Below are 14840 nucleotides of genomic sequence, written 5' to 3'. Positions count from 1 at the left end.
AAATGCACTTCAGCTCCTGCCGCCAGACTGTCTTTTACGTACACTAGCTAGCCTAGCTTGTGCAGCTAACAGCTAACTTCCTGCCACCTGAACACCACCTGAACACCAAGCCAGTGCAAGTCAAAGCCCCTTACATTTTTTAATATCGAAATTGGAGGAGTTACAAAACAGCCAAAAACAACTGCAGTCTCATTCTATGTATGGTTAATCGTAAATTAAATGTGATAATCTGCCTCTGAGTCTGTGCGTGTGTGCTCGCATCCTTATTGCTTTTTAAAAGTGACGCCTTGTGTCACTGAAAGTTATTGAAACTTTGTTGCAGTGTTTCAGGGCGTTTTCACACCTTCAGTTCGTTTGCTTTGTTCTGATTCAGGGATTAATATGATACAATGTTGCAGTTGCCCCTTTGTTCGGTTTGTGTTCACACTGCAACATTTAACAGCGGACTAAATCTTGTAAACAAACGCCACGCGCGAGCCAACTGTTCTCTCATTGGTCAGATTTCTATGCGCTATAAATAGGCTCTGTTGCTTCTTTTTTTTTTAAGGTGTGGGGGATTGGGGGTGCGTGAACCCGGTCGGGATGTAGAAGGGGGTGCGCGGCCTAAAAGGTTTGGGAACCGCTGGGTTAAGGTACCCGACTGCACTGAGTGACTATGGTTGTAGTACATCGATAAATATATGTATGGAATACAAATCACTCCAAAACGCCTTTTAACTCTTTAACGTTTGGGACAGAGTGAGGCACGCCTCATGTCAAGCTATCATCAGCTCTATTCAAGATGGATACAAACAAATTACATATTTTAAATATTTCTCTTGGTATGGTAGCTTTTCTTCATTATGTTGCGTATTTTAATAAATATCATAATATTCTTTGCGTATGTGATTATGGATATGTTTTCATGGTTATCTTGTAGACCTTTGGTGCCATGATGTGATGATTAGGATTCCCGAGGGAGGGTTGACATTTTTTTAGGGTGACCTGATAGACAAACATTTCCCATCAACATATTTAAGACATGCCCCTATTGTCATTTAAAGTAACCCGATGAGACTCTATCGACCGAAACGCTGTCACCAAATGCCCGTGAAGAAGATTTTTTTGTTCTATATCGGCGACCGCAGGTGTTCGACTACTGCACCCGTCTTTCTAAAAACTAGTGACGCAGTTACTTCTTGGGATTATGGATTCTAAGTGCACACTGCGGGCCTGCTGTGATCTGCTCTTCTGATGCCGGACATCACATACCGTGCAGAACTTTATTCCTCTGACGGAGTTGCCCAGCTTGTCTAGTGGAGGTGACCAGCACATAATGCCCATCATGTTGGGTACAACCAGCAGGATCCCCCCCGACACTCCAGACTTGGCTGGCAGACCGACCTACAACAGGGAGAAGAGTTACATAACAGAAGATCAGCTGTGTGCATTTACAGTCGCAACGCGGCACGATGCTGAAAATGGAAAGTCAGCACAGAACAAGTCAACACAGCTGCAATAATTCATCGGTTAGAGAAATCTATCCAGTGCTCCGCCTGTGACATTATGCTCAAACAGAATACGCTAAAAGTCATGATCAGTGGAGAGTAGATTCTCACTCCGGTGAAACTGCAGTTGGTCACACAGTCGACTAAAACCTACTGCTTCATGAAAAACTGAAGAATATTTTCACACATTGCTCCTTCTCTACATTTTCCTGCCATCAAGCAGAGTCTCGTTAAAATGTGCCATCCTAGCGGCACAAACACCTCAGCTCAGACACACCATGTGATGTGACAGCTATGCTTTGCTGAGGCTTTGGTGTTTTGTCACTTAATACAAGCACACATGTCTACATCAAGACTTAAGAGTTGTTTTATTGTGGATAAACCATTCACCACTCTTTCAAATTGTTTTAGTGTTGGTGAAAAAACAAACAGATTTAGTAGATAATATGCAAGTACCAACTGACACAAAGCCTTGACATTATGTGTACAACTTTTGAGTGGGGCTCATAGACTGTATATAAGATGTGCACAAAATCACCATAATGACACCCATTTGGTTTGTGGACTGCCATTTTGAAAGCCACGAGCTTGGCATTTTGGCCATCGCCATCTTGGTTTTTTAGAGCGAGAAGTGACCATATTTGTGGACAGGAATGTGGAGTTGGAAGGGCAATAGAGAGCGGTCCCTCGTCGTGACTACCTTACACAACTGATAGTGACTTTGCAGTGACAAAGTAATTTAGGTGTTCACTTCACTGGTCTGACTCTTTCCCACTGGAAAACAAAGAAAAACATGTCTTCTACTTTACTTGTGATCCGTGCCTTTTTACTTACATGGAAAGCAAACTGTCCTGAGAAGTCGTACATGCCGCAGGAGTGCATCAGACTCAAGGTGTTCCTCACCGCCTCGGGGCTCAGCATGCGCTCACCCGAGATTGGGCAGATGCCGCCGTTAGCCAGGGTGGCTGCCATGACGCTGGCGCTCTCGCAGGTCACCTCAATGGAACACAGCTGGAGGTTCACACAGAAAGGACAACTTGTATCATTTCTCCATCACAACTTTTCTTTCACTCCGCACAGAAAGTCTCACGTCACGGCAGCCGAATGGAATCATGGCGGTGTGGGAGAGCAGAAATGACGTCAAGTGGGAAGGTGAAAATGACGGCATAGTGGTGGTAAAGGTGACAAGGAAGTTAAGAAAACTTAAATTAAAAAGTAGCTTTCATTCAGGGCCGAATGGTTTCATGAAAACTATGTGAATCACATGTTACGGCCCTCACAACAAATCGTTTTGATTTGCTTTATTCTCTCAATAAAATCATAATAACAAGAAGAATTGTATTCATTCATTCTGTAGAGTTTCAGACACTTGGGCAATCTATGCCGAGGAGATCATGGTGGAGCCGCGCCTTGTTAAGACACGCCTTATTACCACCCGTCTGTACAAGAAGAAGCTAGATGTAGAATACAGGAAACAGGAAAACAATATTCTTCATACATAAAGAAAATTAATGAGTTGAAAATTGATACTGGAAAAAAATTAAATAATCCCTGCTAGACTCACTTGAAAGTAGAAGTCCAGTACAGATGTCATGTCTGTCCCCTCTGGGAAACACTGCAGAGAAACAGAATGTAAAACAAAAACAGTCATCAAGTGCAGTACATGTGGTTGAATTTCCAGTTAAGAAAGGCAGACACATTTGTTAATGTTAAGAAACCTCTGCTTTGGTGAAAGATAACAAGTCGAATAAAAGGCGTAACAGAATCCAGCTTATTCCAAAGAGGCAAATGTAAACAAACAATTATGATCAGTTGAGGAACACAATATGTTGTTTTCTTCTATTGGGCCTCTGGCAGTAACTTCCTCCACTTCTTACTTTCATTATGTTTTATCCTTTCAGTTACTGTTTTTAAGCACAGACGTAGATGGAAGATAAAGTCAGCAATGACTCATGACTCATCCAAGTTCAAACCTTTTTTTCTTTCAGGTAGTAGCCGATGGCAAAGTTCCTGTCTCCTGACTCACGCTCAGACTGGAATCTGTCACACAAAGAGCAGAGAGCTCTGATTACATAGAGGAAGGAAATATTTGCGCCGAGTGTGTGTGTTTGCATTCGTGTGATGAAATGCCACCACCATCATGACCTTAGATAGCTTCTTCATCATGACCTTAGATAGCTTCTTCATCATGACCTTAGATAGCTTCTTCATCATGACCTTAGATAGCTTCTTCATCATGACCTTAGATAGCTTCTTCATCATGACCTTAGATAGCTTCTTCATCATGACCTTAGATAGCTTCTTCATCATGACCTTAGATAGCTTCTTCATCATGACCTTAGATAGCTTCTTCATCATGATCTTAGATAGCTTCTTCATCATGACCTTAGATAGCTTCTTCATCATGATCTTAGATAGCTTCTTCATCATGACCTTAGATAGCTTCTTCATCATGACCTTAGATAGCTTCTTTATCATGATTTTAGATAGCTTCTTTATCTTTAGGTGGTTTTGCGTACTTTGCCAGGTGTTTACGTCTCTGAGGACAGATTTTGTGACCATGATAGCATAGCAACGATGCAAGATGCAGTGACAAAAATGAAGCCTGTGGTCGAAGATGGGCGTGGTCCTGTATCTGTCCTTGTGACAGCGGAACTGGATCAGTCTGTTGGCGAAAGTGCTCCGCTGTCCCTGCAGTAGGTGGTGGAGAGGGTGGTCCGGGTTATCCAATATGGACGATCGTTTGACGTGTCTTAGTCGCGGACTTCGAGGCCAATTGCCTGCATTCATCGTTGCTTATTTTTTGAGTTTGAATGAAGTGTGTTTACGACGCCTTATAGCTCAGTGGTGTCTGGACGTGGGGTTAGACAATTGTGGGTTGTATAGATTCAGTCACACAAGACAGCGGTGGTTGTTGCGGACACACCTGGTGGAGATCTGCACTCTACCGCACCTATTTTGTTGAATTTGTGAGAGTGGAACAACTAACACCGTTATTATATTCTAATTGGTATACAGAGTTTTGACAGCTTACAAGTGTTGAAATTAATACCTTTGCTTGGATTAAACTATAACAAGCCACGAGAGACATAGATTCACCAGACATTATTGTTTACAGTGATATGCTGATAGCTTGTTTTTTCCATGGTGCACTGCACACTGCACAGCCACAGATTCAGGTTCCGGATTTGGCTTTTAAACCATCAACTGAGCCAATTGGGTTTTGAGCACATTATCAAAGAGCTGATTAAAGACACCTGCTGTGACATGACTCTTTGTGGAGTGGTAAGAGGTTCAACAGCATGCTTCAAAGTTTGAACCCCGAGTGCAGCAATTCTTCTGCTATGTCTTGCGGGTGAAAGAAGAGAATTTGGATAAAATCAACTCATGATTTAGACGGACTTACGTGGCATTGCTGAAACCCACGTACTCGTTTCCCGCCATTTTTTTCAGAAAGTTCATGACCTGGAGGGAAAGCAGAGTGACAAGATGATCAACAGGGGTTAATGGTATGAGGTTCAATTCTACCACTGTCCATCATAAAAATAGCTGTGTCCCAATTCCATACAAATTGTATACAGTATGTGCTATATATCTATACACACTAGTGTCACAGTATACAGATTTGGCTTTTCGTAGTTTCATTCTTTAGGGATCTTCCTAGAGCTATCTCAACATAAATCTACTGATTTTTTTGGCCAGGGAAAAAAAAGGGGGAACACCAACACATCATCTTTTAAGTTGATATGGCAAACTTGTTTACAGTTTCTTATTTACACATTCAGCAGTTACAGAACAAGATAAGTATTTGGAGTCGTGTTTCTGGCCACCTGAGGAATGTTGGCTTAGTATTCACTCTCTCAGGTCCGTTTTGGGTCTCCGCCAATTCCTGAGGGAAATTTCTGGCTCTTTAGCTGCTACATGCATGCTCCACTATGTCCAGCAGCTAGACACTTTGTCTGTCTGCTGTTTGGAGGTGAGCAGGTATTGGTTTATTCGAGCCTGTTCTTTTCTTTTGAGTATACTATTGGGTCACTTTTCTGGTGCAAACACATTAACACTCAAACACTTCTTAGAATCCCTGTGTAGTAAGGAATTGGTCACAGCTAATTAACTTGATAAGAATCTCTAAATAGATAAATCAAATAAACAACACAACTATGTAATGAAGACAGTGCCTAGTCAGCTAGACATGGACTCTTCACAAAGATCATGAAAGTTAACAGACTACTTCTGACTTCAATGATTGACCAGGTCTGACCTCTAATACTTACATAGTCAAATCGTTCAGCATTGCTTGCACCTTGCTGAGGGGAGAACAAGTGAATAAGCAGTTAGTACAGTTCATCCAGCAAAGGATGTAGCAGAGGACAAGCACAACATCAGAAAAAGATTATACTAAGATGATAATGCTGACAAATTCAAACTACGGAATTAGAAAAGACATGAATAGATTTGTATTACAAACAAAATGTAAAAATCACATGAGCTTGTTACTTGCCAAGAATTAAACAGGTATATACAAAATATTAATAAGATGAGCTTGCAAATAGGTTACAAAGAGGGAGGTCTTTTTTAGTTGAAAGGGAGATTTAGTAGACATGTGCATGACCAGAGCTTAGCCAGTTAAAGAAAAAGACATGTCTCACTATGCCGTCGCACTGATTCCTAAATGATTATTTAAATTTAAATGATTATTTAAATTCTAAAGAGTAAAAAAAAAAAGGACAATTTTTCAAAATCTGAAGCAGCTCTGACTGTGTGTATGTTTTTACATAAAATACACATGGTGTATGAACGCATGTTTGTATTATGGGTTACCATAATGCAGGTGTGTTTGAGGATGTGTGTCTACTGTAGGTCAACATGTGTAAAGAGCCAAAACAGAGGGAAGGGAACAAAGGGAGGAATGGTCTTCCTCTGAGAAATATATCCACAGCTTGTACTGTAGCTCAGTGTACATTTTGCATGCTCATTGATGCAAACTATTACACCAAAGAAAACGCAAAAAAAAAAAAACATATATATATATATATATATATACGCATGCACATTTAAGGTACTATAGCATTAGTTGCCAATAATAAAAATACTGAACAATTTATGATGTGGATGGTGTGAAAAGATTAACTTTACATTTAAAAATGTGAATGCTTCATGTGTGACTGACAGTACGTTTTAAAAAATTCTACACTTCACTGTGCAGTAAAAAAAAGTTATTGACACGGATGGAGGTGTTAAAGAGTCACTAAATGGGGTTTCTACACAGCTGATTGAGGGAGAAAGAGAGAAGAGGGGGGGGGGGAAATCAGGGGATTGGGAGAGTGCGAGGAGGAGATAGATATGGAAAAGGAAGAAAAAATTACCAACGTCATTTGACCTGCAGCAGCAGTCATTATTTCCCACAGTTCCTAAGTCTGGAAAATATGCAACAACATACAAAAACAGCAACAACATGTAGCCTTCAAGCACCATGTAACAACAGTTTGGGGCATTCTGCCATGGCAACCATCCCATAGTTTTCCCACCGGGGTTAAAGCAAACTGGGCGACCTGATCAACGGCTTGACATTTGCACTTCAGTATAGAAAAAATTTAAAAAACAACACATTGAGACACTGATGACAATGGTGAGCGGATGTTGACATGGCCACACATGATTGTCTCGTCAAATGTGATGTTTTCTTTTTCTAGAAGGCAGTTGAACAGGTTCTCTGTGTGATGGAGGAGAAGCCCTGTCACAAAGCGGAACTGGCAGAAACCAGTTTGATTTGACTGTTGAACGAACAGGAGTTCAGCTCCCGTAAGTGTCCCTGAGTTGCCTACGTAAGGAGGAGCTTACTGGACTATACGGCATTTCAAAGAATAAAACAAGTCGATTTCTGGTAATAAATTACTTAAAAATACAGTGGATGTTCTTCTGCTTCATCTTAGCGCAGTAAAGATCTGCTCGCACCACTGCCAGCAATGTTTAAGAAGTAGTTCAACATTTTATACGCTTTCCTTCAGAGAGTGAGATGAAAAGATCAAGAGCGTGTTTAGCTAGTTTGGCATAAGGACTGACGCAGGGTGAAACGGCGAGCATGGCTCTATGCGAAGTTCAAAAACACACCTAGGCATACTGAAGCCAAGGCACTAATTAAGACATTGTATTGCACATCTTGGAATTTCTTTAGAGGGAGTAACGGTAATGTGAGTTTAGCCAGTCGGTGTACGAGCTGAAACTGGACTGATTTTAGGCAAACCAGAGACATTTGTCGCTACGACCTGGTCTGGCAAATTCAAAAAGTAGCCTACATCAGCAACCCGAGAAGATGGCGTCACAGCGCTAAACCCAACTTTTATTGCATTAGTAATAAGCAACATGACAACGTTATTAACATAATGTCTGTTTATAAACAGACGAATGAGCCAACGGAGTGTCTGTTAGGCCGAGTGCAAGAAGAACATTTCTCTCAGTCTCATTCAGGCGGCAACCTCCAGCTCTGAAAAGTGAAGCCAACCAAACTTACAATCTTTCTAATGGCCAGCAGGGGGCGACTCCTCTGGTTGCAAAAACAAGTGCGATTGTAAGTGCGCCAGGTTTGGTATCATTGTGCCCGTGTCGAGACCAAAACCATAACCTGTGCTCACCGGCCAGCAGGTTAGTTTGCGTCCCCCTGCTTTCAGTCTTTTTGCTAAGCTAGCTAAACATGTCCGGACTCCAGCTCCGTACCTAAAAGTGGCCATTTTTGCCACTTGGTTGAATGTGTAACCAAACACACAAATGGGGCAAAGTTACATTAGCATTAATGTAGGTTCATATTTCTGACCACCCGAGGAATGTAAGCTTAATTTTCCACTCTTTGTTTAGCTCTGGTTTTGGCTCTCCATCAACTCCAGAGGGAAATGTCTGGCTCTTTAGCTGCTTAATGCTCCACCCTTTCACCAGCTAGTTGCTAACGTTATCCGTCTGCTGTTTGGTACCGAATACAATGTACAGTTGTTTGCTGAAAACCTTTTCCTGACGCGGCGGAAAGCAACATTAATGAGAGCTGAGAAAGTGAACAAAACAGTCGAGCTGCAAGCAATTTAACCAAAACAATGTCAAAAAAACAACTAAAAATGTGGGAAGCTGCAGAGATGGGTGATAATCCCTTGTGTGTTTTTCACTAAAACCAAACCCTTTGACATTACAGATAGCCATTTGTTGATACAAAATGAAAGAGTGTAGTCTTATCGTGCTGGCATTAGATTGAAACCAATTTGTTAAGAACTGTTAAAACTACAACCAAAAGCAAATGTACCCACCACTGTACCGTGTATTGTAGTAAAAAGTGCATTTAACACACTTTGTACGAGGTGACAGACTGCTAACTGGCTGAACAACTATAAATCCGGGACTTAGTATTTTGTGACTTCAAACCTGTTTAAGTTGAGCAGTTGTGTGACAACAGCAACAAAAACTGAAAAATGCATCTCAATGACAGCACCTGTTGTATACTATAGAGAAATAGCAGTTTTTGGGATTAAGAGAGTAAAACCACTTGTTCCACTTATTTAAATCTACCATCATCGACCCCAGTTCAAGTGGCTGCATGTTGGTTTGCTGTCGTGGAAAACCAACAGCACAATATTTAATCTCAAAAGGCTAAAATTACAAATGAATGCCAATGTGTCTGAAGGATTTCCCTGTCAACAGACAGAATATTAGGCTGAACTATATTTAAGTTGACTAGGGTTATGTTTGCATGGTGATAATGCACAACAATCACAGGTGAAAAAAAGGAAATGTGATTTTAACAACATGGACACTGAAAACACACAGGTCCCAGACCCTGAGAGTATTAGAGGTCCAAAATCAGATCAAGATCAAACAGGCCACATGCTTCAGCATGCTTTGTCAAACATAGTGGATGATTTTGGCATCATCCACAGTTTAATTACTCTGTGAAGGATTTCATTAAATTCCCTCTCTAGATTGCTTCCTCCCCCCAAAAACAACTTAATAATAGTAATCCCAGCTCCAAGCTTTGGTAGCACATTGTTTCTTAAAAAAAAATCAATAATGATTACAAATTCAGTTTAAAGTACTTTGGACAAAAACTTGCCATATCAGGTCATCTCCAGAAAAAGCTAGTCAAATACAGGTCCTTGGCGTTGAGAGTTTTGAAGCAATTAACAGGAAATGTGTAAAAAAAATAATCTACAGTTCAACACAGCAAAAAGAAACATCAAACATCTTTGATTGACTCTTGCATCCGTAAGAAGATATTTATACACAACTCATGTACGAGTGTGTGTCCATGAGACAATTATTCTTAATTATTCTCTGCTAGCACTAACTATTCAAAGAGAGGCTGGTTAGGTTAAAGAGGTAAACATCAAACCTGAGAACATTTAACAGCTGTAAGGAGGTAAATAATCAAACCGAATGGACTAGGCTGGTATTTAAAGGGACAGTTGAATATTTTTCAACCTGGACTCTATTGTTTATGTGACAAATACCGTTTTTGAACTTGGTCCAGAGGGCGATCGCAGTCACAACCACCAATAGAAAGAAAATCATTGTATTCGTCTGTGGGGTCCTTTATATAATGCTGAAGATACTTATAACAATAGCAGCTTGTTTGATTTGATGGACGTTTCATTTCCTAACTCTCTGTCTGTCTGTCTTCACGCTGAGTTACCCAGGAGACACTCAAACAGTGTAACACCAGACTTTGGTCACAAAATGGGAGGAGCTGTGGCAGGTGAGGTCTTATCGCAGACTGGGTGCAGGTTTGAATGCAGCTGCATTTGACTAGCTCGCCATGCAAGTTATTTTCAGCAGGGCCAATAACAGTGTGTGTGAGTTTTCTGGGGCTCGCTAAGTGCCTTCAGGAAGGATTAGCACAAGTCTTAATCACCACAATAAGACACGTCAGTGGACTTAACGTAGTGACCTAGAAATGATCCCAGCTGAGTCAAGAGTCATAAATATCTGCACACACTGGGAGGTCTATAGTCTACTGAGTAAGTAACAATACCACCACATAATAACAAAAAAAAAAAAAAAGGTCTGACAAGCGTGGACATGGTGTTAAATCGGCAAAACACTGCTTTACTGTGAGTGGGTTTCATTGTGTTCAAACAAATGTAGGTTAATTGGGCCACTGTTAAAAAGTCAAATTGTATCTGCTGCCAATAATTATGTTAACCTTGATTTTATTTACTCGATTAAGCAGCTCAATAATACCCACCATACAGGAATTATATCGCTACGGTTTCAGTGGAAATGACGAACAGACTGGACATAAAAACACACATGAAGAAGGGAGAGGGAGAAGTGTTATTGCTTTTACCTTAATCAGTGAAGTACAAACAATAGCGCCAGCATTAACCATGGGGTTGTGGGGCTTATCTGCAAAACAACAAGAGCTCCGTTAGAGTGCTGTAGAGGAACAGAGAGCTGTGTATATAGACCGGTCAAACAATGACAATCAAATACTGTACATGTAGAGCACACATTGACTCAAGATACAACAGATAAAAAACATCTACTTTAAGAAAAGTACATATGAAATAGCAGCAGAACTTATTTAATCTGTGGTTTTGTTTGACATGGCACATAACAAAGTGTTTGTGTTGATAAGTTTGTAGGTTTTGGCACGTACATAACAAAGTGCGTTGGCATATTTGTCCTCACTTAGTGTCTGCTGTTGTGTTCAGAACTAAACCGAGCTTTGTGCCACACACCTGCAAAACTGACTGTTTGACAACGGTGACTACAACACGAATCCTGTTCAAGATGAATATTGAATGTATTTCAATACATTAAAACTAATTATTCCAGTTCTTGTTGACCCATTTTGCAGTTTGTTAACAACGATGACGTCAGTAATTGTGCGTACACAGTTTGGCAACAGAAGTAAAGCAGAGTGCAGTAGCTTGTCAATATAAATATGTTGTCCCTAAAGTCAGTGAATCATCACGATCTCAATGTTGATCAAAATACTCTTGATCAACATTTTGGCCATAACCGTGCAGCTCTACAGAGTGTCTTTGGGGTCCTGGGGGAATGTATCAAACAGCATCAGTCACTGTAACAGCAGCATTCAAAATATTTCTATTATTCAAACATTATCCATGTTTTTCAATGATTTAGATGCAACTTTAAAGATAAAACTATAGCACTGAAGTAAAGAGTAACGGCTGATATTGTAGGCTGTCACTAGCAGTTTGGACACACAGGATGTGATACTATAACTCAATCCCACTTTCTGCTCAATGATTTAAGGAAATAGGAAACACTAACTTCCTAAACAGTCAAAGCCCTCCATTGGCCACTCTCCATTATCAAACTTGCATCAGGTCTCCACCGCAACATTTTAAGGAGGAATGACAGTGTGTGTGTGTGCGCGAGTGTGTGTGTGTGTGGGCTAATAAGAGTGTGCGGACAGAAGATAAGCTCACAGACGGAAGAATATGCAATAAACAGATGGAAGGAGAAAACTAAATGCTCACCATCGTCATTCAGGAAGAGCTTATTGAAGCGCAGGCCACTGGGCTCCTTCCCAATGAAACTGTGCACGTACTCTGTGCTGTGGTCGTGAATAGCGACGGCGTACTTCAGAGGCTTGACACAGGACTGCAGACAGAAGGGGACCTTGGTGTCTCCGGCTGTGTGCCTACGGAAGACAACAGATACCAATCAACATTCAGGATCAAGGACCGTTTGAACACTGACTGTACCTGTCCTGGCACAAGAATGACACTGCCAACTCATTGATGTCATTTGCTGTTGTTTTAAGTTTTAAACTGTTTGCTGTTGGTGTTTATATGCAAATCTTTCATGCTGCTATTTTGGCCAGAAGCCTCTTGGGAAAAGAGATTTTAAATCTCAATGTGACCATCCCGTCTAAATAAAGGTAAATCTTTTATTTCTAATAAAATTTCAGTGATGAGAAACAGCGTATTCAGAATGAAAAACATGAAGTAAATACTTATGAAGACGATGCAATTTCATAGAATAATGTTGGTGTTGGTGGAAAACCATAAAGTGACAGAGTGTTCCAGCGTGATAACAATCAGTTCAGTACCATGTTATCTTTATGACATCCTCTCTTACATAAGCATAATCAACATATACACTCCTTGGTCAATTTACAAGTGTCTATCAGAGAACAAGCTGATGAAAACACCTCATTATACGACCTCATACTTTGGAATTTATCTGTTAGTTTCGTCTTTACTGGGAAATATGAGGCCAAGCACCTGTATATTATAATGCAATGCCCTGCAACAAATCAAACCATAAAGTTTGATTGACGCTTGTCTGAAACATTTATTAAGCATTGTTACATGCCTTTAACGAATACTCAATTCTGATTGGCCAATTCTAGGGTGTATTATTTCTGTACAGCAGACCGCTGGTATGAATCACACGCCCTTGCTCAGGCTCAGCTCTCCGTACAGAGCGAGCAGAAGAAAAGAAAAGCATTTTTTTAAAATCAATATTTTGTGTCAAATATTGTGCCTACTCATCATGTGGCCCTTCAGGTTACAACATGTTTTACAAACTAAAGGGAGATTTTATTCGACAGTTAGAAACGGAATGTTTTACTCATACACATCATGAATAGTTTCTCTAAATCACAACTGGCGGCTTGTTAGCATTCCTCACTAACACCACTGGAGGCAATTTGGTAACCTACACATTCTCAGTGATCCCACACAGGAATGAACACAGCACAGCGCTGCCATTGTAATGGGAGCTGAGAAATGTCACACAAACATTAAAAAAACATCACGGTGCCGCTGTAATACTTCTCGTGTCTCACCTCTGTCCGTCGACTGTGCACAGGGAGACGGCCCACAGGTCCGGGCTGAACTTGGCAAGCTGAGGAATATAGTCGGCAACCTGAAAGAGAGGCAAGGCAGCTGAAAGAGTGCCGGCGCAGCAGCGGTTCACATTACACAGCTGAGGCTCAGGTTTCAATGGAAAGCGAACACCACTGGCAAAGCAAAACAACAACTTCCTCATCTGTTGACCGGAGAGGAAAAATTCATCCTCACTGATTTGTCTGTACGGAAAAAGGCCACTTCATGTCAGAATGTTTGGAAGACATGTGGCTTGTGAAAAGTGGATCCAATATTTACTTTGTTGACTCTGCAGTGAAAAACATTGTCATGCGCTGTATTCACCCTAACTTCTCCCGTTGGAGTTAATAGACTCAGGACCTGCCGATAGCCTCAAAATGTCTACCGTGAAAAGGTTCTCTGTTTCTGCAAATACAGACCCTTCTGTTGGCCTCGGCAGCAGGAATCCCATGTACCGGATACTTTTCAACTGAGAGCTGCGAGTTTCACTGTGGGAGGTTCATACAATTTGAGAATCAGCCCTCTTTACTTAGAATTTCTGCTGCTCTCCTGTCTTTAAATGTGTGAACATCCTGGTAGCTAAAACCTAAAATGACTTGACTCAGCAGACAGAAACTGGCTGCCAAAGAGACTCTTGCACAAACGTGTGAAAAAGGCAGCTCGCTCACAGCTGCTGGGGGAAAAAACACTCTTATTTTTTATACATATTCTGGGTCGGATTTTTCCTTTAGGTGTAAAATAGCAATACGCCGGTTTTCAATGAGATCAGGGTGCTGCTGGATCTGTAATCAAGGACTGATGTACACCATTGATACCAGCTGAATGCAGACTGAAACCAGACTGTTAAGACAGAGTGATAGTGATGAATCTGTGTGGGCTAAATCATTCACGATGATGCACTGGGAGAAGCAAAAAGAAAACGAAAAGAGTCATGGATCTAAGGACACACCTGTCCTCCAGAGAGTTTTTTGGCACTCTCATACAGCTCGTCAATATGGGAGGTGAAGGACTGGAAGTCTGGGATGACGAACTTCTTGCGGAAGGCCTGAGTGAGCAGGACAATGTTGCTCTGGACACACCTGATGAATAAACCACAGACAGCATGCTAAAACACTGTGACTGCATGCAACTGGAGGAAAAATTTGTCAACCAAGTTTGGACAACCCTGAAGTGTGACAAACTTCTGTGACTGTTCATAAAAGTGGCTGATGAAGAGGCTTCACCATGACATATTGATCAGCTGCTTTTTATCCATATAGTGTCGTCCAACATGAATCCATATAGCGACTCGTGTTGTGTCAATGACCAAAACCACGTTCTCCGAGGGTTTCGGGAACATGTTGATGCTCATGTTTTAGGTTGCTGCTAGGGCCAAAAGAATTAAGAAAAGTGGAGCGCGCCTCTGTGGACAAATGAATCAGAGGACAAACTTCTCCTTATGTGTTGTGCTTTTCTCAGTTTGTGACTACAACACACACTAGAAGAAGTGAAACTAAATTATAGCTCATCATCC

General features: G+C 41.1%; 1 protein-coding gene across 3 annotated transcripts in view; it reads right to left on the bottom strand.

Annotated features, from left to right (window-relative positions):
* LOC306783652 (glutaminase kidney isoform, mitochondrial-like) overlaps positions 1-14840 on the bottom strand; it is a 35656-nt gene that overhangs the window by 14760 nt on the left and 6056 nt on the right. For 2 of the 3 annotated variants that reach the window (XM_079277372.1, XM_079277373.1), the window contains exons 4-13: positions 14277-14406; positions 13288-13367; positions 11972-12135; positions 10810-10868; positions 5762-5794; positions 4894-4952; positions 3461-3527; positions 3052-3102; positions 2322-2498; positions 1252-1383 (exon numbers count right to left, since the gene is read on the bottom strand). In XM_079277372.1, the coding sequence (XP_079133498.1) occupies positions 1252-1383; positions 2322-2498; positions 3052-3102; positions 3461-3527; positions 4894-4952; positions 5762-5794; positions 10810-10868; positions 11972-12135; positions 13288-13367; positions 14277-14406 (952 nt within the window). The remainder of the gene's footprint in view (positions 1-1251; positions 1384-2321; positions 2499-3051; positions 3103-3460; positions 3528-4893; positions 4953-5761; positions 5795-10809; positions 10869-11971; positions 12136-13287; positions 13368-14276; positions 14407-14840) is intronic. The other variant, XM_079277374.1, reaches the window with a different exon arrangement.

Source organism: Melanostigma gelatinosum (genome assembly GCF_949748355.1).
Source record: "Melanostigma gelatinosum genome assembly, chromosome: 10".
NCBI classification, from domain to species: Eukaryota; Metazoa; Chordata; class Actinopteri; order Perciformes; family Zoarcidae; genus Melanostigma; species Melanostigma gelatinosum.
This window is presented reverse-complemented; position numbering and strand designations above follow the sequence as displayed.